Source organism: Pangasianodon hypophthalmus, chromosome 23 (assembly GCF_027358585.1).
Source record: "Pangasianodon hypophthalmus isolate fPanHyp1 chromosome 23, fPanHyp1.pri, whole genome shotgun sequence".
NCBI lineage: Eukaryota > Metazoa > Chordata > Actinopteri > Siluriformes > Pangasiidae > Pangasianodon > Pangasianodon hypophthalmus.
Window position 1 is genome coordinate 20,028,925 of NC_069732.1, and position 27,735 is coordinate 20,056,659.

Below are 27,735 nucleotides of genomic sequence, written 5' to 3' on the forward strand. Positions count from 1 at the left end.
GTTTTATGAAAGAAATAACACTGTGAAAAGATTAAAGAACAGCGTCTTGACACAATTCTTGAATGCATGGGCCTGTTAGAAGACCTTCAGTGTGATGTTGTTTCATTTGTTTTGTAAAAGAAAAATTACACTGTAAGTTTACAGTAACTTATTACAGTCAGGTAGTTTCTAAAATAAACATTTACAGCTTTCTTGCTCTAATATTTGTTTACAATAACAGCACTATTTACTGCTATTTTAAATAGAGTACAAAACTGTACTTTTACAGGACTACATATTGCTAACAGTACATTACTGTAAAAATCACCACTGCCTTGTTGCAGTTATACTACTGTTTTAACTCCTTCATTGCCAGTGATGCATCTCAAATATGTTTAAAAAAAGTTTAAAATCCTAAGAAAATAAAATTGTTTATTTTCGTTTACTTCAGTTTAGTTCAAGGAAGAACATAGGATATCAAATTACACAACAAGAAGCTGCTCACGTTGGACAATGAGAACCCAAAACCCCAGCCCAAAAGGAAACTAGGTGGGTTATTTAGTCTGATATCTAAAATATAAGACTAGCGATCTAGCTTGGCTAACCTTACTTAAGGTTCTCGAGCTTTACCTCTGGTTTAAACTTTTGGCGTATATCCTTAGGATGACATGATAAGGGAAAAAATGAAAAATGGGCCAAATAGCTAGACGAGATTCCCGTGATGTCTCAGTTTAAAGCACCCGATGACCCTGCACAACGTTACAGTGTGTGTGTGTGTGTGTGTGTGTGTGTAATATCACTGCACAACAGTACAGTGTGTGTGTGTGTGTGTGTGTGTGTAATATCACTGCACAACGTTACAGTGTGTGTGTGTGTGTGTGTGTGTGTAATATCACTGCACAACGTTACAGTGTGTGTGTGTGTGTAATATCACTGCACAACGTTACAGTGTGTGTGTGTGTGTGTGTGTGTGTGTGTAATATCACTGCACAACGTTACAGTGTGTGTGTGTGTGTAATATCACTGCACAACGTTACAGTGTGTGTGTGTGTGTGTGTGTGTGTGTGTAATATCACTGCACAACGTTACAGTGTGTGTGTGTGTGTGTGTAATATCACTGCACAACAGTACAGTGTGTGTGTGTGTGTGTGTGTGTGTGTGTGTGTGTAATATCACTGCACAACAGTACAGTGTGTGTGTGTGTGTGTGTGTGTGTGTGTGTATCTATCAGGTCCTACACGCTTCGGATTAGATTCGATTGACTGGTTAGTGGTTTCTTTTTCTCTTTTCTTTGTCACTGCAGTTTGAGGTATCTGTCTGTCCCGGTGGAAATTTCTATAAAATCTTAATAGAGCTGAAAAACCAGTACATTCCTGTGAAGCTCGAATTTGCAATGAGCATGAACTTTTTTTAAAGGCTGCTTAAACAGTCCCCCTGATGTTTTTGTGTAATTTCTCAGATCCTGCTCATATCTGCTTCAGCATCAGTCAGTGCCAGCAGATGGGCAGATGAGCAGATGGGCCTGGGCTGCAGCTTGGACTTTGTGGTGCAGGTGGTTGTGGTGGTGGAGGTTGTGGTGGAGGCTGTTGTTTTGTGTGAGGTGTGGAAGGGAAAGCCCGGGCACTAGTTGAGGGACACAACGTGACCTGACAACAAGGAACCTCCGGGAAAACCGCCAGTCCTGAGCTATGTGCAGGAGGGGCCAGTGCCAGGGGGGAGCGCGAGCAGCGACACTCTCTAGCCGCTCACAGATCACACTGCTGGCAGCGCCGCTCATGTCCTGCGTCACAGCACACACTACTCTACAAATCTAAGCACTGACGCGTGAATGACCAAAAAAACTACGAGAACGAGGACTTTCTCTGACGTCAGTCGCGAACCCCCCTGGCTGCACTTCCTCCGGTCGGGAGGCGGAGACGGGACCCCCGCTGACGTCAGTGGGCCTGTCGGTTTCCTGCAATAGTTACAGAGAGAGAGAGAGAGAGAGAGAGAGAGAGAGAGGAAAACACAGACCTTTACCTCTGACCGTTAAGGTGTAGGAGAGCAGAAATTTCTCCAACTATTAGGACTGCACCTGTAAGTACACACGGCTGGATAACCAACATTTCTGCGTGTTCAGAATAAAGGAATGCTCTCTCTCTCTCTCTCTCTCTCTCTCTCTCTCTCTCTCTCTCTTTCTCTCGCTTTCTCTCTCTCTGTCACTCTGTGTACCCTCCATGCTGTACATTCCATGATATTTAGCTAACACGTAAAGCCAGTAAAGCCCCCAGATGCTGCTGTGGAAGTGGAAACGTGTTCAGAATCCTGTATCAGTTTAAAGCTCACATGGAGCTGTTTTCCGGCCCGTGTTTTGCAGCTCACCGGAGCGCGCGCCTCTGTTCTGGAGTAGACGTCTGCAGCATTTTAATGCGCTTTCTCTCTCTCTCTCTGTCTCTGTCTCTCTCTCTGTGTGTGTGTGTAATGTTTATGAAGCCCGCAGCACAGCTCCAGTGTTGCTGAAGAAACACTCCGGGACGGTGGGTAAGCTAAGCCCGGCTGCAGTCCTCTACACGGCGGAGTGTAAACACTGACGGTGTGTTTTGGTGGCGTGTTTTGGATATTTAGCTGGTGTTTATTTATTTGCTGGCTTTGAGGAAGTGTGTTTTTTCGGCGTCCTGTTGCGGAGGACTCGCAGGGGTTTTCCCCGACTCCTCCCTCTGCTGCGTTCATGTGTGTGTTACACACACAGTCCTGCACTGCTGCTGCTCTCACTTCACACCTCAGCACCACCGCATGTCGCTTTAATCTCAGCTGTCATGTAGGAAACGAGCTGCTGCCCTTTTCCGGGGTTTCACACGTGGGGCTCTCAGCAATGCGCATGCTAACGGGCTCTGCATTCAGCAGCTGAGGGAATCATTAACACACTCCTGGGAGGAGGTGAATGTTAATCTGCGTACAAATGGGTTAATCTGTTTTTTTTTTGTTGTTGTTTTTTTGCGCGTGTTTTTTTCCCCTAGAGCATTCAGTAATTCTGCCCGGAATATTAGGAGCACATTATTATATGGAGAGGGATAACGACAGTCATTTAAGTCGTGTGTGTGTGTGTGTGTGTAATAAGTGCAGGTCCTGTCAGTCGTGTTTCAGGGTGTTTCCCAATGCGTACTCTGACTTCATGTGCGTTTTATGCAATGCACTGCGGAACATTCAGTACGCTCTTCTCAGTGTTTATTGTCTGGGCGCCAGGCGGTATTTGTGACTTTGCTCGTCCTAGTAAGCCCGTCTGCGCGTGCGCGCTGTGAGCTGCGAGGTGACGTCACCGCACGCACGCACACACACACACACGGGACTGCGTGGTGAGGAGACTCTTAGTGTTATGTAATAATGTCAGGGGAAGCGTTTTGTTAGTTAGCTGGTGTTCAGTGTACAGTGTTAATGGGGGTATAGGGTGTTAGTTAGCTGGTGTTCAGTGTACAGTGTTAATGGGGGTATAGGGTGTTAGGTAGCTGGTGTTCAGTGTACAGTGTTAATGGGGGGGTATAGGGTGTTAGTTAGCTGGTGTTCAGTGTTAATGGAGGCTATAAGATGTTAGGTAGCTGGTGTACAGTGTTAATGGAGGCTATAAGATGTTAGGTAGCTGGTGTACAGTGTTAATGGAGGCTATAAGATGTTAGGTAGCTGGTGTACAGTGTTAATGGGGGTATAGAGTGTTAGTAAGCTAGTTTTCAGTGTTAATGGGGGGGGGGGGGGGGTAAAGGGTGTTAGGTAGCTGGTGTTCGGTGTACAGTGTTAATGGGGTAAATGGTGTTAGGAAGCTGGTGTTCAGTGTACAGTGTTAATGGGGGTATAGGGTGTTAGGTAGCTGGTGTTCAGTGTACAGTGTTAATGGAGGCTATAAGGTGTTAGGAAGCTGGTGTTCAGTGTTAATGGGGGGTATAAGGTGTTAGGAAGCTGGTGTTCAGTGTACAGTGTTAATGGAGGCTATAAGGTGTTAGGAAGCTGGTGTTCAGTGTTAATGGGGGGTATAAGGTGTTAGTTAGCTTGTGTACAGTGTTAATGGGGGTATAAGGTGTTAGTTAGCTTGTGTACAGTGTTAATGGGGGTATAAGGTGTTAGGAAGCTGATGTTCAGTGTTAATGGGGGGTATAAGGTGTTAGGAAGCTGGTGTTCAGTGTAGAGTGTTAATGGGGGGGTATAAGGTGTTAGTTAGCTTGTGTTCAGTGTTAATGGGGGGTATAGTGTGTTAGGAAGCTGGTCTACAGTGTACAGTGTTAATGGAGGCTATAATATGTTAGGTAGCTGGTGTACAGTGTTAATGGGGGTATAGGGTGTTAGTTAGCTGGTGTTCAGTGTACAGTGTTAATGGGGGTATAGGGTGTTAGTTAGCTGGTGTTCAGTGTACAGTGTTTATGGGAGTATAGGGTGTTAGTTAGCTGGTGTTCAGTGTTAATGGGGGTATAAGGTGTTAGGTAGCTGGTCTACAGTGTACAGTGTTAATGGAGGCTATAAGATGTTAGGTAGCTGGTGTACAGTGTTAATGGGGGGTATAGGGTGTTAGTTAGCTGGTGTTCAGTGTACAGTGTTAATGGGGGGTATAGGGTGTTAGTTAGCTGGTGTTCAGTGTACAGTGTTAATGGGGGTATAGGGTGTTAGTTAGCTGGTGTTCAGTGTACAGTGTTAATGGAGGCTATAAGGTGTTAGTTAGCTGGTGTTCAGTGTACAGTGTTAATGGAGGCTATAAGGTGTTAGTTAGCTGGTGTTCAGTGTACAGTGTTAATGGAGGCTATAGGGTGTTAGTTAGCTGGTGTTCAGTGTACAGTGTTAATGGAGGCTATAAGGTGTTAGTTAGCTGGTGTTCAGTGTACAGTGTTAATGGAGGCTATAAGGTGTTAGTTAGCTGGTGTTCAGTGTACAGTGTTAATGGAGGCTATAGGGTGTTAGTTAGCTGGTGTTCAGTGTACAGCGTTAATGGGGGTATAGGGTGTTAGTTAGCTGGTGTTCAGTGTACAGTGTTAATGGAGGCTATAAGGTGTTAGTTAGCTGGTGTTCAGTGTACAGTGTTAATGGAGGCTATAAGGTGTTAGTTAGCTGGTGTTCAGTGTACAGTGTTAATGGAGGCTATAGGGTGTTAGTTAGCTGGTGTTCAGTGTACAGTGTTAATGGAGGCTATAAGGTGTTAGTTAGCTGGTGTTCAGTGTACAGTGTTAATGGAGGCTATAGGGTGTTAGTTAGCTGGTGTTCAGTGTACAGTGTTAATGGAGGCTATAAGGTGTTAGTTAGCTGGTGTTCAGTGTACAGTGTTAATGGGGGTATAGGGTGTTAGTTAGCTGGTGTTCAGTGTACAGTGTTAATGGAGGCTATAGGGTGTTAGTTAGCTGGTGTTCAGTGTACAGTGTTAATGGAGGCTATAAGGTGTTAGTTAGCTGGTGTTCAGTGTACAGTGTTAATGGGGGTATAGGGTGTTAGTTAGCTGGTGTTCAGTGTACAGTGTTAATGGGGGTATAGGGTGTTAGTTAGCTGGTGTTCAGTGTACAGTGTTAATGGAGGCTATAAGGTGTTAGTTAGCTGGTGTTCAGTGTACAGTGTTAATGGAGGCTATAAGGTGTTAGTTAGCTGGTGTTCAGTGTACAGTGTTAATGGAGGCTATAAGGTGTTAGTTAGCTGGTGTTCAGTGTACAGTGTTAATGGGGGTATAGGGTGTTAGTTAGCTGGTGTTCAGTGTACAGTGTTAATGGGGGTATAGGGTGTTAGTTAGCTGGTGTTCAGTGTACAGTGTTAATGGAGGCTATAAGGTGTTAGTTAGCTGGTGTTCAGTGTACAGTGTTAATGGGGGTATAGGGTGTTAGTTAGCTGGTGTTCAGTGTACAGTGTTAATGGGGGTATAGGGTGTTAGTTAGCTGGTGTTCAGTGTACAGTGTTAATGGAGGCTATAAGGTGTTAGTTAGCTGGTGTTCAGTGTACAGTGTTAATGGAGGCTATAAGGTGTTAGTTAGCTGGTGTTCAGTGTACAGTGTTAATGGAGGCTATAAGGTGTTAGTTAGCTGGTGTTCAGTGTACAGTGTTAATGGAGGTATAGGGTGTTAGTTAGCTGGTGTTCAGTGTACAGTGTTAATGGAGGTATAGGGTGTTAGTTAGCTGGTGTTCAGTGTACAGTGTTAATGGAGGTATAGGGTGTTAGTTAGCTGGTGTTCAGTGTACAGTGTTAATGGGGGTATAGGGTGTTAGTTAGCTGGTGTTCAGTGTACAGTGTTAATGGAGGCTATAAGGTGTTAGTTAGCTGGTGTTCAGTGTACAGTGTTAATGGAGGCTATAAGGTGTTAGTTAGCTGGTGTTCAGTGTACAGTGTTAATGGAGGCTATAAGGTGTTAGTTAGCTGGTGTTCAGTGTACAGTGTTAATGGAGGTATAGGGTGTTAGTTAGCTGGTGTTCAGTGTACAGTGTTAATGGAGGTATAGGGTGTTAGTTAGCTGGTGTTCAGTGTACAGTGTTAATGGAGGCTATAAGGTGTTAGTTAGCTGGTGTTCAGTGTACAGTGTTAATGGAGGCTATAAGGTGTTAGTTAGCTGGTGTTCAGTGTACAGTGTTAATGGAGGCTATAAGGTGTTAGTTAGCTGGTGTTCAGTGTACAGTGTTAATGGAGGTATAGGGTGTTAGTTAGCTGGTGTTCAGTGTACAGTGTTAATGGAGGTATAGGGTGTTAGTTAGCTGGTGTTCAGTGTACAGTGTTAATGGAGGTATAGGGTGTTAGTTAGCTGGTGTTCAGTGTACAGTGTTAATGGGGGTATAGGGTGTTAGTTAGCTGGTGTTCAGTGTACAGTGTTAATGGAGGCTATAAGGTGTTAGTTAGCTGGTGTTCAGTGTACAGTGTTAATGGAGGCTATAAGGTGTTAGTTAGCTGGTGTTCAGTGTACAGTGTTAATGGAGGCTATAAGGTGTTAGTTAGCTGGTGTTCAGTGTACAGTGTTAATGGAGGCTATAAGGTGTTAGTTAGCTGGTGTTCAGTGTACAGTGTTAATGGAGGTATAGGGTGTTAGTTAGCTGGTGTTCAGTGTACAGTGTTAATGGAGGTATAGGGTGTTAGTTAGCTGGTGTTCAGTGTACAGTGTTAATGGAGGTATAGGGTGTTAGTTAGCTGGTGTTCAGTGTACAGTGTTAATGGGGGTATAGGGTGTTAGTTAGCTGGTGTTCAGTGTACAGTGTTAATGGAGGCTATAAGGTGTTAGTTAGCTGGTGTTCAGTGTACAGTGTTAATGGAGGCTATAAGGTGTTAGTTAGCTGGTGTTCAGTGTACAGTGTTAATGGAGGCTATAAGGTGTTAGTTAGCTGGTGTTCAGTGTACAGTGTTAATGGAGGTATAGGGTGTTAGTTAGCTGGTGTTCAGTGTACAGTGTTAATGGAGGTATAGGGTGTTAGTTAGCTGGTGTTCAGTGTACAGTGTTAATGGAGGTATAGGGTGTTAGTTAGCTGGTGTTCAGTGTACAGTGTTAATGGGGGTATAGGGTGTTAGTTAGCTGGTGTTCAGTGTACAGTGTTAATGGAGGCTATAAGGTGTTAGTTAGCTGGTGTTCAGTGTACAGTGTTAATGGAGGCTATAAGGTGTTAGTTAGCTGGTGTTCAGTGTACAGTGTTAATGGAGGCTATAAGGTGTTAGTTAGCTGGTGTTCAGTGTACAGTGTTAATGGAGGCTATAAGGTGTTAGTTAGCTGGTGTTCAGTGTACAGTGTTAATGGAGGTATAGGGTGTTAGTTAGCTGGTGTTCAGTGTACAGTGTTAATGGAGGTATAGGGTGTTAGTTAGCTGGTGTTCAGTGTACAGTGTTAATGGAGGTATAGGGTGTTAGTTAGCTGGTGTTCAGTGTACAGTGTTAATGGGGGTATAGGGTGTTAGTTAGCTGGTGTTCAGTGTACAGTGTTAATGGAGGCTATAAGGTGTTAGTTAGCTGGTGTTCAGTGTACAGTGTTAATGGAGGCTATAAGGTGTTAGTTAGCTGGTGTTCAGTGTACAGTGTTAATGGAGGCTATAAGGTGTTAGTTAGCTGGTGTTCAGTGTACAGTGTTAATGGAGGCTATAAGGTGTTAGTTAGCTGGTGTTCAGTGTACAGTGTTGTGTCCGTGGAGCAGCTCAGTCCTGCCCTCCGTATCACTGCTTACAGGCTGTAAGACACTTAACACACCCTATACCCCCATTAACACAGTCGTTTGGCCAGAAATGAAACGTTAGTGAAACCCAAACAAACAGCTGCTTCAGTTTTGCAGTGGAGCTGCAGGGCCTCAGTGCAAGTGGCTCAGGGCCTCAGCTGCGTTTGGGCTACGAGGAGGAAAGTGATGCCATCTGGCTCTTATATTTTGTCTTCTCTTCCTGATCCTCACAGCCACGGTGGATTAGATCAGGTGGATTAGATCAGGTGGATTAGATCAGGTGGATTAGATCAGGTGGATTAGATCAGGTGTGTCATTCTGACTGGACCCTGTAGTAGCTGCTCTCACAGTAGCTGCTTTGTGATGATGTTCGTAAAAGGTCTACGAAGTCATCATTATGATTTCATATTTAACCTTCCAAGTATCCAATGAATAAGATGTCACGTTCTGCCGTTACTAACGTTATTTTATTGTAATCATTTCCAGTGGAACTGTCCTGAAGATGTTTTATCGTATTAAGAGGGTACGATTAGTTGATAGTAGATTGTGCTTTAAACTAACTCGTGCCATCGCTATTCCTGCTGCTGTGTAGGAATCTAACGCGTCACTCTTCTCAGCTGGACTGTACAGATCACCTAGTGATTTTATTTAATACATTTCCTCATCCCTCTGATATTAATTCCTGGCCTGACCAATCCCTGACGGGTTTCTAAATCTTTTCAGAAGCGGGTCTGCCTTGCAGCGGGTAGGCGTTGGTTTTAACCCGGGTTTCAGCTCTGTGAGATGTGAAGCTGCTGAACAGCGGCACGTGCAGAATGCAGGCAGTCGCTACGCTACGGATCTGCTGTGAATGCTAGATGTGTGAAAATGTTCAGCAGTAGTGTACTAAGTGCCATTCTTTTTTTCTTTCTTTTTTTTTTTGAAATGAAACGAGGCTGTGTTTGACTCATGGGTTGACACATGCTTAGATAGAAGATGTAAACCTTTACACATGCAGATAGAAACCTGTCCTGCAGCCTTAGTGAGCACTATCCCATGGGCTGCATAAGGCAGGTGTGTGTGTCTCAATTGTACATGACATTCAACTAGCATTCCCAAGAACAACAAGCAGCAGAGATGAAAGCTGAGGTGGAGGCCAGGGCTCTCATTTCTGAGTCGCACTTTCCAGCATTCACCAGTAGAGGCAGACACTGATAAGTCCACTCTTAGTTTGGCATATAGATTAAAATAAAAAGTGAGTGGCCACAGCATCTAGAGCAAGACTGCACCACTAAAAAACTGTTCATCTCAGACTTCCAAATTTGCAAGTTTGCCATCAGTAATTAAATGGGAATTTTTTTTTTGGAGTTTTGCAAAGTTTAGTAAGTCATAAATGCATAAAATATATGTATCATTAATCTGTTTGTCATTTACTACCATAAATAAATACACAAATTTATTCTAAAAAGTTAAATTTTGTAAAAGCTTCAGTGCGCTGAAGGACTGCGGACTACGCTTGGACTATGTTTGGGGACGCCACACTCTTTGTCTTGGTACTAGCAAGCACTCACCTGTTTTTTCTCTCAGTGTGCGGTGTATCTTGCGTTTCTCTCAACTTTTTGCATCTTTAAAGTGCAATAATATATGGACTGTAATCATGGGTCCAAAGCATAGTGTCTTAACACTTTTTTTTGTGTTACATATGGGGCCTAGAGACGTTCACTGACTGTACTGGGGAACAGCCTGATTTTGAATGAACTCTTTTTATTTGTATATGTTTCCTGAGTGAGATCTTTTTATTTGTGTGTCTTTTCCTTGTAGGCCAGGAGTTGGCCTCAGTGAATTTCTGGTAACGTCAGCGTCCTAGCCAGCGTCCTGCCCTACAATGTGTAATTGAAGGAGCCAGACCAGACGGGAGAAAGAAAAATGCCACGTACCAAGCAGAACAACCCCAAAAACCTAAAAGGTAAGCAGGTCCTTAGGCAGGCAGAAGGAATACTTTTGTGGCTTCTGATTTCATTTCTGATTAGAAATGAAACTGTTGAATTGGAGCATGGATAAGTCTGAGAGGGGGCAGTTATGCCACATAGCTTCTTGTGTTTTTTTTTTTCCCCACCCTCCTCACATACGGTGCACAGTACAAATCTCTGGTAGCATAATTTCTCCCATTTTAAAAATGAGCAGATTTCATTAGTTCATCATCAGTATCCTCTTTATCCTGGTCAGGGTCGCGATGGATCCTGAGCCTATCCAGGGAACACTGGAGCGAATCCATGCTGGATGGGAATACACCATGAACACCCACATTTGCCAACACTTATTCACACCCAGGGGCAATTTAGAGTCACCAGTCCATTTACTGGGCAAGATGAGAACATGTGAAACTCCACACAGACAGTAATCTGAGCTCAGGATGGTGTGCGTGTGTGCATGGTGCCCTGTGATGGACTGGCATATTCCTGCATCATGCGCAGTGTTAATGGGATAGATTGCAGATCCACCACAACCCTGTACAGGACAAAGTGGTTACTAGAGGTGAATGAATGAATAAATGAAGTATTTGGGGAGTCCAAGGCAGCCTGAGACACAGGTTTAGCGCTCAAGAGTCTGTTACAGATTCAGGGTGTATTCACCTTGTAGAGAAGTGTTCTTCTGTGGAGGCAGGCAAAAATTCATGCAGGGAGAATTGTGGGAGCAGTGGCGGAATGAGTGGTGGAAAACTTGCCAGTGGTACCAAGCGTTGCTAACAAGAAAAGAGAAAACACAAAATCCCTTGTTTTAGCCTGTGGAGGAACAGCTCCAGAATAACAGCATAAGTGGTAAAACATTATTGACTGAAATGATATTTAAATGCAGTCTGCAGAAATGTCTGGATTTATAATCAGCTGAGTGTATAAGCTTACTCCATACAAGTGTTAGAGATAATAAAAGTGCATGTCCGCTCTGCAATGTGGTAGATGTTAGATGTTGTACATTTTCTTTCTTGTTTTTTTAATAAAAAAAAACTCTGCTGTTTTTTTAGTGAATGATATTTAGTGTTTATTAAATAACTTATTTGGAGACATCTGAGCATCAGTACAATATAAAAACACTTATTATTGACATGAAAGGCAATGATCAAACAAATCAAACAACTTTTCTGCCCACACTATAAAGTTGTGACACACAGCACATCCTGCCCTGTGCTTTTATTACTGAATGACGTGTCCATTGATACAGAAATGGTAAAATAAATAAATAAATTAAATTAAATTAAATTAAAAAAGCATATTTCCTCCTTTTTAGATTTTAATTAACGCATTTCGATTTCCCCAATCATATTCTTTTTTTGATAGCACAGCTGATCATGTGGTACTGTTAGGACTTTTATTCCTCTACATCAATACGCCACTGACACCCGTGAAACTGGACTTCTGTCACTGGGTTTCACGTGACTGTATTCTTGAATCCCAGTGGTTTTTATTCCATCTATGATGCACATTTGCACACTTTTCATTCAAGTTATTAAAAATGACAAATGCATAAAACAAACAGCGAAGCTTAATAACTATCTAAGGATTAAAATATGTGCCTTAGGAAAAAGAAGTTTCTTTTGCTTGCACGTTTCTCCATGGCATCTGAAAGTCCTCATATATGGTATGTGTATTGTTTTTATTGTTTTACTTTTTTTTCTATCATACAACACTTTGGATCAACTTATGTTGTGTTTAAATGTGCTTTATAAATAAATGTTGATTGATTCATTGATGGTTAACAGGGGATGTCTGTATTTAAATGCACAGTGATATGCGTGTGCACTGCTTGTGCATATGATATGCATATTGCACATTTGACAAATCCCTGTTTCATTGTGTGTATGTGACTTTTTACATTTTTTTTAAAATTACATTTGTGTAAGTAACAATTTAGAAACTCTTCTACGTGATGTTATTAAATGAGGGTTCTGCTGCTAAACTGTGGTGAATACACCGTCACTGTCTTGGCATTAATGGAGATCACAGGCTTCAAGGTGTCCCATGAACCTGGTTCAGGATTAATTGATTCAGGATAACTAAAGCAAGCATGAAAAAATTAGCTGTTTTGCAAAAAGATTCTACACTGAAAGCAGGAAGTGCTGTCTTGGAGGTGTTTATTTCTTTAGTTCAGTTTCTAAAGAATACAGCAGTAGTCTTATTAGTACCTCAAATAAACTAATAAACTAATAAATTGAAAGAAAATCTACAGGGTCTACTGTAAGTCTGGCGTCATTGGAGGAAAAAACAGCAAAACAAAAACTTATAGCTCAATATGTCCACAATTTGTCTGAGTTATTTGAGTTATTTGGATTTATTCTTCCTTGCTCAAATACATCACGGTCTGTGAAAATATAAAAATATACATTAACCCTATGATGCTGGACTTACGGGATACTCAATTTTTTGGGACAATTGCTTATCTTACATGTGCACAGACATGTTGCTGCAGATGTTCTGGCCAAACAGAATGGATTTAGTGATAGTCATGCACTGCTTGCTTTCACACAGGAGTTATTATATAGAACTGAACAGAGTTTGTGAAAACGATGTGATGAAGAGTCAAAGCAGTTAGATGTTACTTTCCAAATAATAATAACAGACAGGAGAGCTGAGAGTTCCCTGTGTTGTGCTCAGTGTACTGATGTCATGGATACAGAGGGAACCTCCCTCACTCAGTCACACACACACACACACTTACTTCCTGCAGCAAGCCATAATCGTAGCATGCAGCCTCAAAGTACACAGCTTTTATTGTCCTGTCAGTCTGCTTCATTTCTAGGGTGTATCACAGACTGGCTGTCATGTTTTATTGCCAGGTGAAAGACGTGTGTGTGTGTGTGACTGAGTGTGACTGAGTGTGACTGAGTGTGACTGAGTGTGACTGAGTGTGACTGAGTGTGACTGAGTGTGACTGAGTGTGACTGTGTGTGACTGTGTGAGAGAGAGAGAGAGAGAGAGAGAGTCTTTCAGACGTAAGCAGGAATGTGCATGTGATCTGCTATGTGGGCAAACATACAGGAAGTGAGGAGTGCACACTCCTTGCTAGGCACCTGTGTTTACTTTTCACAAACAGCTAGTCGCTAAGCACATGGTGCAGCACACGTTAGCGCCTATACGGCTGGCCTTACTGTCACATTACAGCTGCCCTTCCTGAGTGATTTGCATTGCAAAAACAAATGTAAATAAGTCTGTCATTTAACATAAATGTAGTCATTTTATTTAGTAATGTTACGGCATGAAACAATTTAGACAAACCAAAAGCAGAAGCGTAAACAGGCCTGTTGGATGTATGATGTTCTGGCCACAGATTCATTGAAAAATTATTTGTGCATATAATTTGTAATATGCTAAAGGCTTTGCTAAAAAACACATCAATGCACTATCAGAGGTGAAGTAAGGTACTATGAATCTAATATTAAAAATATAATACAGAAATATTGTTTGTGTTTGCCAGGACAGAAAATGTTGCTTTTGAGTTTCAGAGCAGTGTGTTGGGGTGATGCAGATGGTAACATTGCTGCCTCACAGCTCCAGGATTCCCCATTTGATCCTGAGCTCAGAGTCTGTGTAGAGTTTTGGTGCATGTTTTCCATGATGTCCCTGTGGGTTTCCTCTGGGTTCCCTGGTTTCCTCCCACCGAGTGAGCGAGGGAGTGAGCGAGGGAGTGAGCGAGGGAGTGAGCGAGGGAGTGAGCGAGGGAGTGAGCGAGGGAGTGATTTGCATAACTATTTATTTATACTATTTAACACCCCCGTGGAATTGAAATAAAGAAAGTATGCACTTTTGTCAGTTTTGATGCATTACAATAGTATAATACACCTTGTATTTTTTTCTAAAACAGGACTGTGTGACAGTCTGATAGCCAGTCCCAGAGGAAGATTGCATACTCTGATTTCAGCTGGTTTTGGAAGCTACCTAGCTAACTAAGCCTGATACTTTGCTAGGGATAATAAGTAGTCAGTAGTTACAAAAGTAGTCACTCAGTTACTCACTCTGCATACCTGACTTTTTTTTCCCTCTTTTGTGGTTGATTGGGTTGTACGAAGGGGTTCTCATAATAAAGAATATGTATAATGTACACTATATGGCCAAAGGTTTTTGGACACCTGACCATCACATCCATATGTGCTTGTTGAACATCCCATTCCTGATTTATTCCCTGTGTGTTTGCTGTTATAATGAGCTCCACTCTTCTGGGACGCTTTCCACTAGATGTTGGAGCGTGGCTGTGGGGATTTGTGTTCATTCAGCTACAAGAGCATTAGTGAGGTCAGGCGCTGATGTTGGGTAAGGAGTCTCCAGTTCCAGTTCATCCCAAAGGTGTTCAGTGGGGTTGAGGTCAGGGCTCTGTGCAGGACACTCGAGTTCTTCCACTCCAACCTTCACACACCATGTCTTCATGGAGCTCGCTTTGTGCACAGGGGCATTGTCATGCTGGAACAGGTTTGAGCCTCTTAGTTCCAGTGAAGAGAAACTGTAATGCTACAGCACACAGAGACGTTCTACACAACTGTATGCTTCAGGTTTTGTGGTAACAGTTTGGGGAAGAAACACATATGGGTGTGATGATCAGGGGTGCACATACTTTTGGCCATATAGTGTATATGTGTCCGTTGATATGGATGGTTTGACATCTTGCATCCTTTAAGCTGTTGAATCATGGGGCTTTACGTCTCTGAAAAGTGACAGTAATGAAAACCATCAGAAAGAGCTTTGAACTGGTCAGCAAAGAAATGTCTGAATGATTGAGACCCGAACAGAACATTTCATCTTTTTCTCACCTGCTATTTGAAGTCTTTTAAATGTGCTGAAGTATAGCGTAGATCTGTTTCCTGTTGTGATGGAGTATTTTTAGCCTGACTTTCAAGATTATGGAAAAATCTGGCCCTGGAAAGTATCTACACTAGCCTAGGAAGAGTTTTAGGTGTTTAAGTGCAACCTGAAATGTGTAAACGCTGGAAAATAGACCTCCAGAAAATTCTGACGTGGAATCTCTGGAAGCTGTAAAACTTGAATATTAGTCCTGCATTGAGCTGCAGGCATTTTGTCTCTGTGATTCAGATGATTTAAAGTGATGTTTTGGAACTGAACATTGTGGGAATAGAAGAAGTAATGCTTGTGCTGAGGAATTTCCAGTCCAGAGTACAGAAAATATCCTGTCCAAAAGCATGATGAGGAAGGAGAAGCATGTCAGGGAGAAACAAGAGAGCTTCTCACTCAGCAGTCTGAACTTGCATGTGTCATGGAGTAAACTAGGCTCACATTTGTGATGGTTTTTTATCCTTTCTGTGTAATATGGAGCGCTTCTCCAGTCATCATGTACTTGGACACATGCAGAATGGGGGGATTTCATAGTGAAGCTCCATGAAGCCATTAGGGTATTGACGTTACGGGTATGCTCAGTGCAGCCAGATTGATGAGTCCATTCCAGCAGGTTGCATTCCATAATCCAAAACTCAGAGGTTAAATATGTTTGCCCTTGTTCCACCTGATATGGCAGCATGTTAATGATCAGCAGGCTCGTTCACTGATCTCCTGAAAGCACTGGGCTGTGGAAAGCATGAGGAGGGCTTATTCTCCACAGTGAGACGAACATAATATCAGAGGTCTTACTCATTTTTGGTTAATTGATGGAGAACAGAGGACAAATTTAAGTGGATATTAACGTAACTAATCTGGCCCAGTTTTGCCTATCCCAAACTAACAAAGGTTAGAGAGGATGTAGAGGAAGCATCTGGACACTGATCCACATGCAGAGTCTGAGATGATGCTTGATGGTAAATGGGGACAGTGATTCCAGTTACCAGATTATGCCATTAGCCATCGCTACCTGGCTAAATGATATTAGACTTTTGAACTTCTTAATTTGTCTATAACTTGCGCTGAACATTCTAGTGTTTTACCTGCTCTTACACACCCATTGCAAAGGCAGGATGAGTTTGTTGTTTCCTTGGTGAGTTCAGAAGATCTGGTCTGTAATAAAGCAGGTCGAAACTCGGCTGCCAGACTGTGTGGTGCTTCATTTTAGGACAAGTTCAAAATTGTAGGACTTAATCCACCACTCTCCTGAAACCAATAACTGAAATGGAGGTAGGTGAAGTTAAAACGTGTATTATGATTTAAATATCTGACTCCAATTTATAGAGAATGATCTGACTCTGGGTTATATTTGTTAAGTTAATTATTTATTAATTATTACCTCTGCCAAGTAAATATAAACAGCTATTTCATACTTGTCTAACATATCATTACCTGAATCTACTCAGACAAATGATGTGTGATTTGCGGAGTATACATGTGCATACACATATACTGTACATATTATCTTTTAAGAAAAACTACTGAGTACTTTAACAATACTGCAATTACAAACATTTTATTATCTACATGATGAGTTCAGGCCCTGACCTAATCACCCCAGGTTCTGATTTGGGCTGTAAACATGAGACCCCTGTCCTGAATGGAGTGATCAGCTGACCAGAGCAATTGCACAAAAAAAAAAGAAAAAAAAAAAAAGAAAACACTATATGCTTTATTTTGTCTTTACAGACCATTATCTGCCCCTGAGGAGTATCTCTGGGACAGAGCTGTAACCATTTGGCCTAGAATATTGCATGCAGATCAGTCTTGACATGGACACAAGTATAAACTAGCAATTGTTCTCAAGATAACGATACATTTACAGCATCTTTCAGATGACCTTATACAGCGTGACTTACAGAAGTGCTTTGTAGGGATGGTGGGTCAAGCCCAGCTGTGCCAGAGGCTTAAAGGGAACGTGGCGCAAAGTGAGATCAGATAAAACAAGTAAGACTGTTTTGCTAGGCTAGGTTTTAATTGGTTAACCTTGGTCTTTGTTTGTATACATAATTTCTAGCCAAGTAAACTCAGTATATTCAGTGTGTAGATACTATAACCTTTTTTTTTACATTAGACGTGGAACAACTTGGGAAGTGGTAGCTCAGTGGTTAAGACGTTGGACTTCTGATCGGAAGGTTGAGAGTTCAAATCCCAGCACTGCGAAGCAGCCACTGCTGGGCCCTTGAGCAAGGCCCTTAACCCTCAACTGCTCAGTTGTATAAATGAGATAATTGTAAGTCGCTCTGGATAAGGGTGTCTGCTAAATGCCATAAATGTAAACTTAGCTGGCATGTTAACATGATGCAACAATTTTTTTTTTGCCATGTAGCCTAAAAAAAAAAATAAATTGCATAATAAAACATAATACATATTTATGTGTCATGTGTGTACCTACTTTAATTTTTCAGTCTTTGTATATATTGATTATATTTAATTAATGAGAAGAGTCCAAACATCATATGGTGTGAATGTCCAACCGTTGGAAATAAACGTTTTAATTTTGTATATTTGGCGTAATTTTAAAATTGTTTTGTATCACTGGCCAAAGCTGCAAAAGAATTTACATTTATAGTTCTTTCATAATTCAGTAAGGAAAATTGTCCAAAATTAATTGTATTCAATATCATCTGGTGTAACGTTCAAGAAAAGACCATTTTTAGATGTTTATGTAGAAAACAAATGAATTACAAAAGTGACAAAGCTTTTCATGTACCACTCTATAGTGCCTTCAAGAAAACAGTAAATATTTCTAGAAATCTATATTTTTATTAAGTCCTGTTCTGCTTTGGTGGTTAATTCTGTGTCTGGTAAAATTGAATGAACTGGAAAATATCATGTGGTGGAACCAATAATAATAATAATAATAATAATAATAATAATAATAATAATAATAATCATGTGGTGTGACCACTGTCTGTGATAGAGCCAATAGAAGACAGATATCTTTCTGTGCTTTTGTATTGAACTCATGATTTATATGCATGCAGTTCTTCATTACAGTTTCATTTGGAACAGATTTTTATGCATTTCAAATGTGATTTTCTGCTATTTCAGTTAATATTTAAGGGTAAATATTTTGTTTATATTTTATATATTTCATCCTTCAGGAGTACTGCTTGGTACTGTTTTACAATTTCTAGATTCTGTTTTGTAGTTTTGAATTCATCATGCACCATGGTTTATGGTGATGTAAACTAAAGTGAACCATGCCAAAGACCCGTTTTCCTGCAGAAAGACTGTTTGTTATTGTTATCAAACACTGTTAGCTATGGGTTTTGTTTTTATACGTCAATTGTATAAGTTGATGTGCAGAAGCAGTGGTGAAGCAAAGCGTGATTGTGACTGTGTGCGGAATTACAGAGGGAGGGAGTGAAGGTCAACCATCAGCTCTGGATTTGGCGGATTTTTACATGTTGTGTCATGCTTGTGACGCCAAACCAGTATTTCCGCACTCTGTACCTTACAATTAGTGTGCAAAGGCAGCATAGTCTACGTACAGGGAACCTCTCTCTCTCCCTCTCTCTCTCTCTCTCTCTCTCTCGCTCCCTCTCTCTCTCTCTCCCTCTCTCTCTCTCTCTCTCTCTCTCTCCCTCTCTCTCTCTCGCTCGCGCTTTCCCCGAAGGCTGGAATTACCCTTTGTTTTAGCAACAGTCACTATAACAGATGTACTGTAACAGGTTCAGCCCCGTATGTGTAACTTTGTACAGCTCTAACAGAAAATGTATGTGCATATATGTGCGTGGCAATCAGAGAAAGTGAAAGAGGAGAAAAAGATTTCTCTTTGTATTTTGGAAGGCACTTGTTTTTTTCCAGTAATAAGCTGTAAATTTAACTACTGCAAAAAGTTTTTTTTTTTTTTTTTTTTTTTTTTAATACTGTGAAGGGAAGGAATGGGGTGTTGTGTGACGTCTGTGAGCCTCAGAGGAACTCCACAAAAGGTGGCTTTGGATTGCTCATGCGCAGCAGCGCTACCAAATTATTGCTGTGCTAAAAACACTGCAAAGCCCAGAGGCACAAAAGTGTTTCCACGAGCTGCCAAGGCAATGCTAAATTACTGTTAAGAGCGGGTTCTTTAGTATAAGAAGTGCCATAACTACTTTGAAAGGAGGATGACTTTTTTAATTGAACTGTTTTCATACTCAGAGCCGTGTGAAGTGCAAGTGAGTTATTTATTTCTCTGTCCCAAATGATTCACCTAATTCCTTTAGATTGGCTCCTCCTGGAGGTGTTAACTCTCAAATATAAAGTGAGAGCAAGCTCTGTGTGCCTTCCTCTCTCTAGTCTGTTTTTCCTTTCTTTTGTTCTCTCTCTCTCTCTCTCTCTCTCCTCTCTCTCTCTCTCTCGCTCTCTCTTTTATTTTTCTTCCACCCCCTCACAGAGCCTGAACCCTGTTCAGACTTTCATTTTGAATGTCTGTCAAGCTCTGACTGTTTATCAGACTAGGGTGACTAATAACGAACCAACACCACCCACCTGCTATAGGCTGAAAGAGCTGTGTGTGTCTGTGTGTGTGTGTCTGTGTGTGTGTGTGTGTGTGTGTGTGTGCATGCGTGCGTGTGTGTGTTCGTGCTGTACTGTAGCTCATGTTGTGCATTGATTCAGAAAATTCTATTTCTGTGTCATGCCTGGTGATTTAAATACTTTTAGCTGGTGTGATGTACAGGAGGAGGGTGTGTTATATTAAAAGATATTTCACACAATTCATGCTATTGATGTAACACACACTCAAACTCACACTCATTCTTTTTAGTCAATTGACAAACACATTTTATGGCGTTTGGCAGACGCCCTTATCCAGAGCGACTTACAATTATCTCATTTATACAACTGAGCAGTTGAGGGTTAAGGGCCTTGCTCAAGGGCCCAGCAGTGGCAGCTTGGTGGTGCTGGGATTTGAACTCTCAACCTTCAACCACTTCCCAAACACCTCATACATAAATCCACATGCTGAGACACACTTGTAAATATATTCCATAGGGTCAGCTCACATATTGTGTGTTACTCATTATGACAGATCTGTCTTTCTGTGGAGATTTTGATATATCATGACATTTCCATGATCCAACAGACCTAAATAATCTTGCTCTGTCCTCTCGCCCTGTGTCATAGCAAGGGCTAATCAGCGTGTTTTGTAATGTATCACAAGGCAGATCTGAATCGCCGGGGTATTTGATCTGTATTATACATCGCTGATGGAACCACAAAATGAATGAACTGTGACATGCACAAATTGAAACGTTTTGATGATTCTTTCTTCCTGAGGTTATTGATCAGTATAGAAGTACAGCTTGTTTAGTTTGTGTAGGTTGTATAATTATGCATGGCTGTATCATTGCTGCTATAACAAGGCAGACCATCTGACTGTTGTTGTTATCTTCATGAGTGTGTGTATGTGTACAGGGGTTGTGTTGGATAAAACAGCCTTCCAGGCTAAACAAATCAAATAAATTTCTAGTCAGGAAAAGCAGCACAACTGTCACATGTTCAGATTGTGCACTCATTTTCAGTGGCATTGATTTGGAAAAACTGGATACAAATGAAAACATAATACAGAACTGAAATCTAAAGAGAAATGGCTCTCACATTCACATGCATGCATCAATGCTGCGTTATATGTAAATGTGTGAAAATTTAAAAACAGAGCCCCAAACACTGAGGCTGAGGTATTACTGGCTGGAAACCCTGATAATGTGGTTTGTGTGTGTGTGTGTGTGTGTGTGTGTGTGTGTTTGGCACGCGCACTCGACTACTGAACTGGCGATGTCTAATGGTTTGCGCAAGACATGCCCAGTGTATCAGTTGCTAGGGCAACGGAAGCAACATGAGTCTGTGCAGGTGCAGTACCTGGTGTCCAGCTGGCAGACTGAAGAGGGAAGGTGGGGAAGACGGGGAGAGATAAGAGATTTTGTCTTTTAGTGGGGTGCTGGCCGAGTGGACAGCCATGGAAGAGAAAACTGAAGAGAAAACTGGAGAATAAAGTTGTAGTGAAAGAGGAAAAGTGATGGGAGAGAGAGAGAGAGAGAGAGAGCACAAGCAGGAGGATAATTTTAGTAGTTTGGGGCAGAGCGCATGATAAGTTCAGAGAAAAGTGGGATAAGTGACATGTTTTAGAGAGGCACAATGACCACTGCAGAATTTCTGTAGCTGAGCCCAGAAATCTTGGCTCCTCCCTCTGCTCATAATGATTTTCCCATTTGGCATCTCCTTCGTTTTTCAAATCCTTCACAGTTCAGACTCCTCATGTGACTCCTCAAACATGCGAGAGCATTGTGGACTGCTCTGTGACTCACTAGGCCACTGCAGCATTTCAGAATCGTAGTGTATGGAGACATAGTTGAAATATGATTTTGGCTCTGTTGCATTTGTGCTTATGCATATGACCCTGTTGTATAAATTGTTTATTAATGGCTTGATCTTCCACTTGCAGTCTGTATTAACATCTTCTCTTTCTCTCTCTCTCACACACACACACACACACACACACCAGCTGTGCTCTCCATCTTGATCTCCATCTTTGATATCTCCTTGCTGCTACATGCTATTGTGAAAAAAGCAGTGCTTGATGTCATCAGCTGCAAACCTGCTGTCTGAGAGAGAGAGCAAGAGAAACACACTCATTTTTCTAGGGGGTTGATTGTTGATCTTTGGTTTTTGTGTCCTAATGAACACGTGTGTGGAAGGGAATCAGCCTTTACCGTGAGATGCTTGATGGTTTAAATAGAAAAAGGAAAAGAGGAAGACATTCTTGACCTCTCTCAAGCTGTCCAGCTGAAGGGCATACTAATGAGCATCTCCATCGTCCATCTCTCTCTCTCACTCCCACACACGCACACACGCACACACACACACACACACACACACACACACACACACACACACACACACACACACACTGTTTCCTTTGTCCTTCATGTTTCTTTGTTGGGAGCTCTTTGACCAGCAGTTTTGGCTGTTTCTCAGTGTCACTATAAAAGTTCTAAATTGAAGCAGATCTGGTGCTTGTGTGTTTATTAATGATGTCTTCTTGTCTCGTTGATCTCTGTTGTATGAATGAAGCTGCACATTTAAAACTGCATACATATGCAGAGTACATACATAAATATTGGTGTGTGTGTGTGCGTGTGTGTGAGAGGCTGCTGTTATAAAGCTGCTGTGGGCAGCAGTCACTGCTGTATTTGTCCACATTAAGATCACAGTTTTCTGATCCCTCTCTCACATTCACATTTTTTTTTACTTTCTTTAACTTTAATTCTTTTACTTTTGTTTGAATTGGTGTCATTAAAGTGTGTAAAGGTGTGTCTTTATACCCAAAACATGTGACAGGTGACAAATGAAAAAAAATTACTGAATAAATTTGTGAAAATTTATGAAAGAAGCCCATTGTTTTGAAGTGTTAATATAGTTTTATCTATTTAGAAAATAAACGTTAAAGATTGCATACTTATTCACACCCTGTTGCTGTGAAACTCCTAAATCAGTTCTAGTGCAATCACTTGTCAGAAAGAAAGTCACATCATTGTTGAATTATGTTAAGAGAGAGTTCACCTGTGTGCAAGTAAAATGTCACGTTCTCAGTAAAAATCCGCTTTCTCCACCAAAAGTGACCGGATAAAGTGGGCATTTGTAAGAGAAACAACAAAGAAACCAAGTGACCGTGAAGGAGCTGGAGTGATCCACAGCTCAGATAAGAGAAGCTGTTTATAAGACAACCATAGCCCAGATATTCCACAAAGCTCACCTTTATGGAAGAGTTGTGAGAAGAAAGCCATTATTGAAAAAAGAGCATAATTAATCCCATTGGAAGACTTGGAAAAACATGTGCAAAAAAGTTCTCAGGTCTGGGTAGATTAAAATTGAACTTTTTGGCCTTCGAACAACCAGCTACATTTGCTGGAAACCCAACACTGCTCATCACTCTGAGAACACCATCTCCATGGTGAAGCACGGTGGTGGTTGCATTATGTTGTATGGATGCTTATCAGCAGCAGAGACTGGGAAACTGGACGAGGTTGTGGGCAAGCTGTGTGGCACCAAATACAGGGCAATCCTAGAAGAAAACCTGTTCCAGCCTACAAGAGACTTGGGACTGGGGTGGAGCTTCACCTTCCAACAGACCAAACAACCCTAAGCACACTGGCAAAGCTACACTGGAATGGCTCAAAACCAAGAACCTGAACATGTTAGTAGCGGTGCATGAACCCCTGAGAGTTCAGTTGTATCCTTTACCATATTCTTAACGTGTGGCAATGTTAAGAATGTAGGTTTTGACAGCAGGAGGATTACGAATGCATGCAGGTGCAGTCGCGTATGCTTTTGATATTAGCTACCTAATTGTCATAATGTCAGATAATGGATAACACATTCAAATATGATCGTGGGGTGCAAAAAGAAAAAAAACCTTATGGTGGATTTTGTTCAATGGCCCATGTTGCTGTCTGATAACAGTGTACACCTGTGGGCTACATAGAGGTTTGATTTAGCTAAGGTGGTAGCATCATGTCTCTTTTACTGTGGTAAAGTTAGTTTCATGTTCAGGTATTTCTGGTCAACATCACGCAAATCTACATGTTTTGAATGTGACATCAAAAGGAGAACCAGGTACACCTGTTTAATGAAGTCTGGAAACCCCTGATTCGGAGTGTTTGATGTGCTCTCTGAGATGCTTTTTTGCTCACCACAGTTGTAAAGAGTGGTTATTTGTTACCATAGCCTTCCTGTCTTCAACCAGCCTTGAACCAGCCATTCACCTCTGACTTCTCTCATCAACAAGGTGTTTACGCTCACCGAGTGGTTCTTGTTCTTCACACCATTCTGCATGAATAGGAATGGATCCAAACAGGGTCAAGGTCACATCAAGGTCATGTCCGAAAGAGTGTTTCTCCAATAGCTTCCTTCCTGTTTAAAGTACATTTAGCATACAAATTATGCTAGGAACTTGAGGGATTAGACTTGGTGGTGGAGGCACCCCTGTCAGAGCTGTTGGCGTCAAGTTCTATTTATTATTACTCATTTCAGTTTAATTTTCTGTTCCTCTGTTTTCATGACAGGGCCAAAAGCATTGAAAATGTTCAGTGTATCCTGAGTATTTTCATTGAATTATGTAAACATCAGGCTCCTGCAACAAACAAGCATAAAATGGTTCTCGCTATGCTCCTAGCTATTAGCAGTGAAAGCAGCTATCTAAAGACTATTAAAGTTTCTTGTTATTTACGGGTGCTGGCTAAACCCCAGCATCAGAAGCTTGTAGAATGAACACGCTACTAGCGATGTCACCTGAAACACTCACCATCCTTCAGAAAGGAAGCAGTTATCCTCTGGGCCCCTTCACTGCGTCTTGCCTCGCTCTCCTTTTTTCCTGCCTTTCTGACATCCTGAATCAGTTTTTTTTGCCAGACAGTTCTAAAGGTTTTTTTTTTTTTTTTTCCTCCCCCAAATATTGCGTGATTTTGTAAATTCAGTTTCAATTAAGGTTCAAACAATTCAATCAGGTTCCTCTCAAGGTTTCGTTCTCATATCGTCTCAGGGAGTTTTTCCTTGCCACCATCGCCTCTGGCTTGCTCAGTAGGGATAAACTTTTTTAACTTAAAAAAGTTAAAAATTTATATGCTCAATTTATATATTTCTGTAAAGCTGTTTTGTGACAATGTCCATTGTTAAAAGTGCTATACAAATAAAATTCAATAAAACTTGAATTAGTACGATTATTATAGCTTATTATGCACACAACAGTTCAGTCATAGCAAGGGGCCCTATGGACTATGGAATTTTCTGGGCCTCCCTGTGGTCTGTGGGCCCCTGTAATGGTCCCCACCTTTGATGGTCCCTTGCTGTCTCTCTCTGCTAAGTGAACACTTGCTGTTTTTTGTTGTAGTAACTACTGTTTTGTTTTATAGCAGCCTTTCTGGTTGGCGGAGTTGTAGATTCATATCATGGTATAGGTATAGGGCCCCGACAGTAGTTCAAGCTCAGGGCCCCTGCCCAGCCCTAAATCTGCCCCTGCCTACAGTGAGGGTTATGCAGTGGGGAACATTTTGCTATCATGGTTTGGGTCCAGTTGTCCCATTTGAGGTCAGTGCAAGTCAGTACGTGAGTGTGAAAATAATGTAAAGCATATACCATGTCCTTCATAGTCACCAGAGCTATGGGAGGAAACAGGGTCTCCACCACCATCACCAAAACACCACTCGAGGGAATATCTTTCAGAAGAATGGTGTTTGTTGCTCCTATACAAATTCGGAGACGTGTGTAAGCTTTACCTAGACGCAGTGAAGCTGTACAGGTGACCCAACACCTACTCAGACACTTTATGCTGGTTTTTCCTTTAATTTATCTTTGAATTTGTTACACATCCTGTTCAACTTTCTGTGGACTTTCATGGTGAATGTGTGTATCCGGATAAAATGTTATTGCACTGTAGGTTTTAAACGATGCATTTTGCAGCTTTCAAATGATATTTTACCAGGATACTCACATTCACATTTATCGTGAAATTCCTGTCACACGGGATGTGAAGTACAACTTGATTTGGCGGAGTTTATATTTAAAACAGTTGAGCTCGTTTGTCACCTGCATCTTGTCTCTATTAGCGCCCCTTTTTCTGAGTTTGCTGGAAATTTGCTTATGAATGCCTGCTTCATGTAGTGTGCTGTTCAGCTCCTTCTTTTCTAAATCACTCTTTTTCCTCAGACATTTCTCTTAGTTATTTTCATCCTCTTCCTAAGTTACTAACAATCATACTCATCTCCGTTGATTGCTGTGTCCATCTTTTTGGGATTTTGAGTTTGCCTTTCATTCACTTTTAACCCCTTCTTGATTAATTACCATTAAATTCTGTCCTAATAAAGTGCACATGGGCTTTAAATATGGCAGTGATTTAATGATGCTGTCAGTGTCTGAGTTAATTCAATGATTTTGTGGTATCAGCAGTGAAACATTAAGGTAACAATAGAAATCATATGTGAAAGATAACAGGAAAAAATAGGAATAAGACACACAATGAGATGTCAAGTAAAGGTACATGAAAAGGCTAAATCAAAGCCTAGTCAGGCAGACAGGAGAATGTGAGACAGCGGTGGGAACTGAGACATGCAGTAGAACATGTCTGCAATCACAATGCATGGGAAATTGCAAAAAGGAAAAATCGACATCCAAATGATGAGAGTGTAAAGAGGGAGAGGATCCTGAAGATCAGTTATATGACAAGTGAAAGGAGAAAATGATTGGAAGAGATGACGATGGGACAGAGGAGAAAATTCACATAAAGGGTTAACTAAAGTGTGTGTGTGTGTGTGTGTGTGTGTGTGTGTGTGTGTGTGTGCGCGTGCGCCTTCTGGCAGAGCTTCATCCTCTTGTGTAAGACGCTTGGCTCTTCCTTTGGCTGTTGCTATGGAATTTCTGACTGCGGGTGCAGTCTTGAGCTGGAGTCCCCCTGTGCTTTCCCCTTTGTGTTCCGTAGGTGAAGGAATGCCTGGATTTCATTGTTAGAGCGTGAAATGTTTTTTCAAGATTACAAGATAAGCACGATCACCCTAACTTACTACTCCTAGACATGCAAAACATTCACAGTAAGCCTTCATGGACAATTCTATTATGTATAATTTTTCACGTATTCTAAAGCAGCATTTCTCAAACTCCCTGCGCTGAAATGCTGAACTTTTCCCTTGCTTCCAAAACACCTCATCCAGCTCATAAAGGATTTAATAATTATTTGAGCTGAGTTTCTGTAAAGCATCACAGCACAGAGACCATGAACAGGTAGAGCAACTGGTCTACAGTAGTGTTGGGCATATAGAGTAGTACTTGGATAATTAAAAAGACTGATTACATCATACTTAAACTGGATAATGTGTCAGTAAAATAATTTTTTCCTTAATCTACAATACAATTAATAACAGAAACCATTCCTACAATTTCCATCACACGGGCTGTGTCTGCAATTTATTAAGAGCTGTGATATTTAGCACCATGCTAATCCACAATAAGCTACACTTTCAGAAAGTGTTCCTCATGGGAAAAAGGATTTGCATGGAAACCCTTCTGTTGTAGGGTTCTACATAGGACCCTTAAGGGTACTTCCAACTTTTCTAAGGTCTTTTTTGCATGGTCCTGTTTTTTCATTCCATGTCAGGCAAAAGAAGTTCAGCATATGAATTTTACTAACTGATTAAATGGTCATATGATAAGTACTAGAGTAGGGACAGATTCAAACAGAGTAGTTTTGTTTGTGTGTTAACATGTCTTTCTGTTCCGACTGTGGGAAACTGCTGCCCTTCAGTATGACTAAACCATACCTCAGGTGTGTGTGTGTGTGTGTGTGTGTGTGTGTGTGTGTGTGTGTGTGTGTGTGAGTGCGCGCGCGTGTGCCTGTTTATGCATTCTGGTTTGCTTGCTCACCCACCTATCATAGCTGAACCCTGGTGGGGTTAAGCAAGCATTCAAATACATCTGTTCTTGAATATGTGTGTGTGTTTATGGGCATTGCATATTGAGGCTCTCCTGACTGTAGTGATGTATGTATCTCCATGTGTATAATGTGTGTGCGTCCTCACAGCCATGGTTGAAAGGCTGGAAGCAGTGTTACACTCTGCAGTGTGCGCGTGTCTGTGGGTGTCTGTGGGTGTCTGTGGGTGTCTGTGTGTGCGCGTGTCTGTATGTGTTTGTCTGTGCGCGCTTGTGTGTGAGCATGCGTGTGTGTGCGCGTGTGTGTAGGCTGATTAGATGGAGGTGTATTAATAGCAGTGGCGACGCATGAACAACACCAGTGCTAGCAGCTAATCTGACTTGGACAG

At 41.6% G+C, this 27,735-nt stretch overlaps 1 protein-coding gene and 1 long non-coding RNA gene across 8 annotated transcripts in view; one reads left to right on the forward strand and one right to left on the reverse strand.

The window, feature by feature from the left end:
• Window positions 1–200: 200 nt before the first annotated feature.
• Window positions 201–2,479, reverse strand: LOC128317227 (uncharacterized). Its single transcript, XR_008300768.1, has 2 exons — window positions 2,341–2,479; window positions 201–1,933 (listed from the first exon to the last, which is right to left on the reverse strand). It is a non-coding gene; the product is annotated as an uncharacterized LOC128317227 (long non-coding RNA).
• Window positions 1,925–27,735, forward strand: part of hivep1 (HIVEP zinc finger 1) — a 65,622-nt gene continuing 39,811 nt past the window's right edge. For 2 of the 7 annotated variants that reach the window (XM_026910690.3, XM_053228217.1), the window contains exons 1-2: window positions 2,418–2,551; window positions 9,894–10,038. In XM_026910690.3, the coding sequence (XP_026766491.1) occupies window positions 9,999–10,038 (40 nt within the window). In that variant the 5' untranslated portion in view covers window positions 2,418–2,551; window positions 9,894–9,998. Of the gene's footprint in view, window positions 2,056–2,169; window positions 2,552–2,760; window positions 2,896–7,969; window positions 9,626–9,893; window positions 10,039–27,735 lie in introns of those variants that run through there. The other 5 variants (XM_026910689.3, XM_026910691.3, XM_026910692.3 and 2 more) reach the window with 5 other exon arrangements.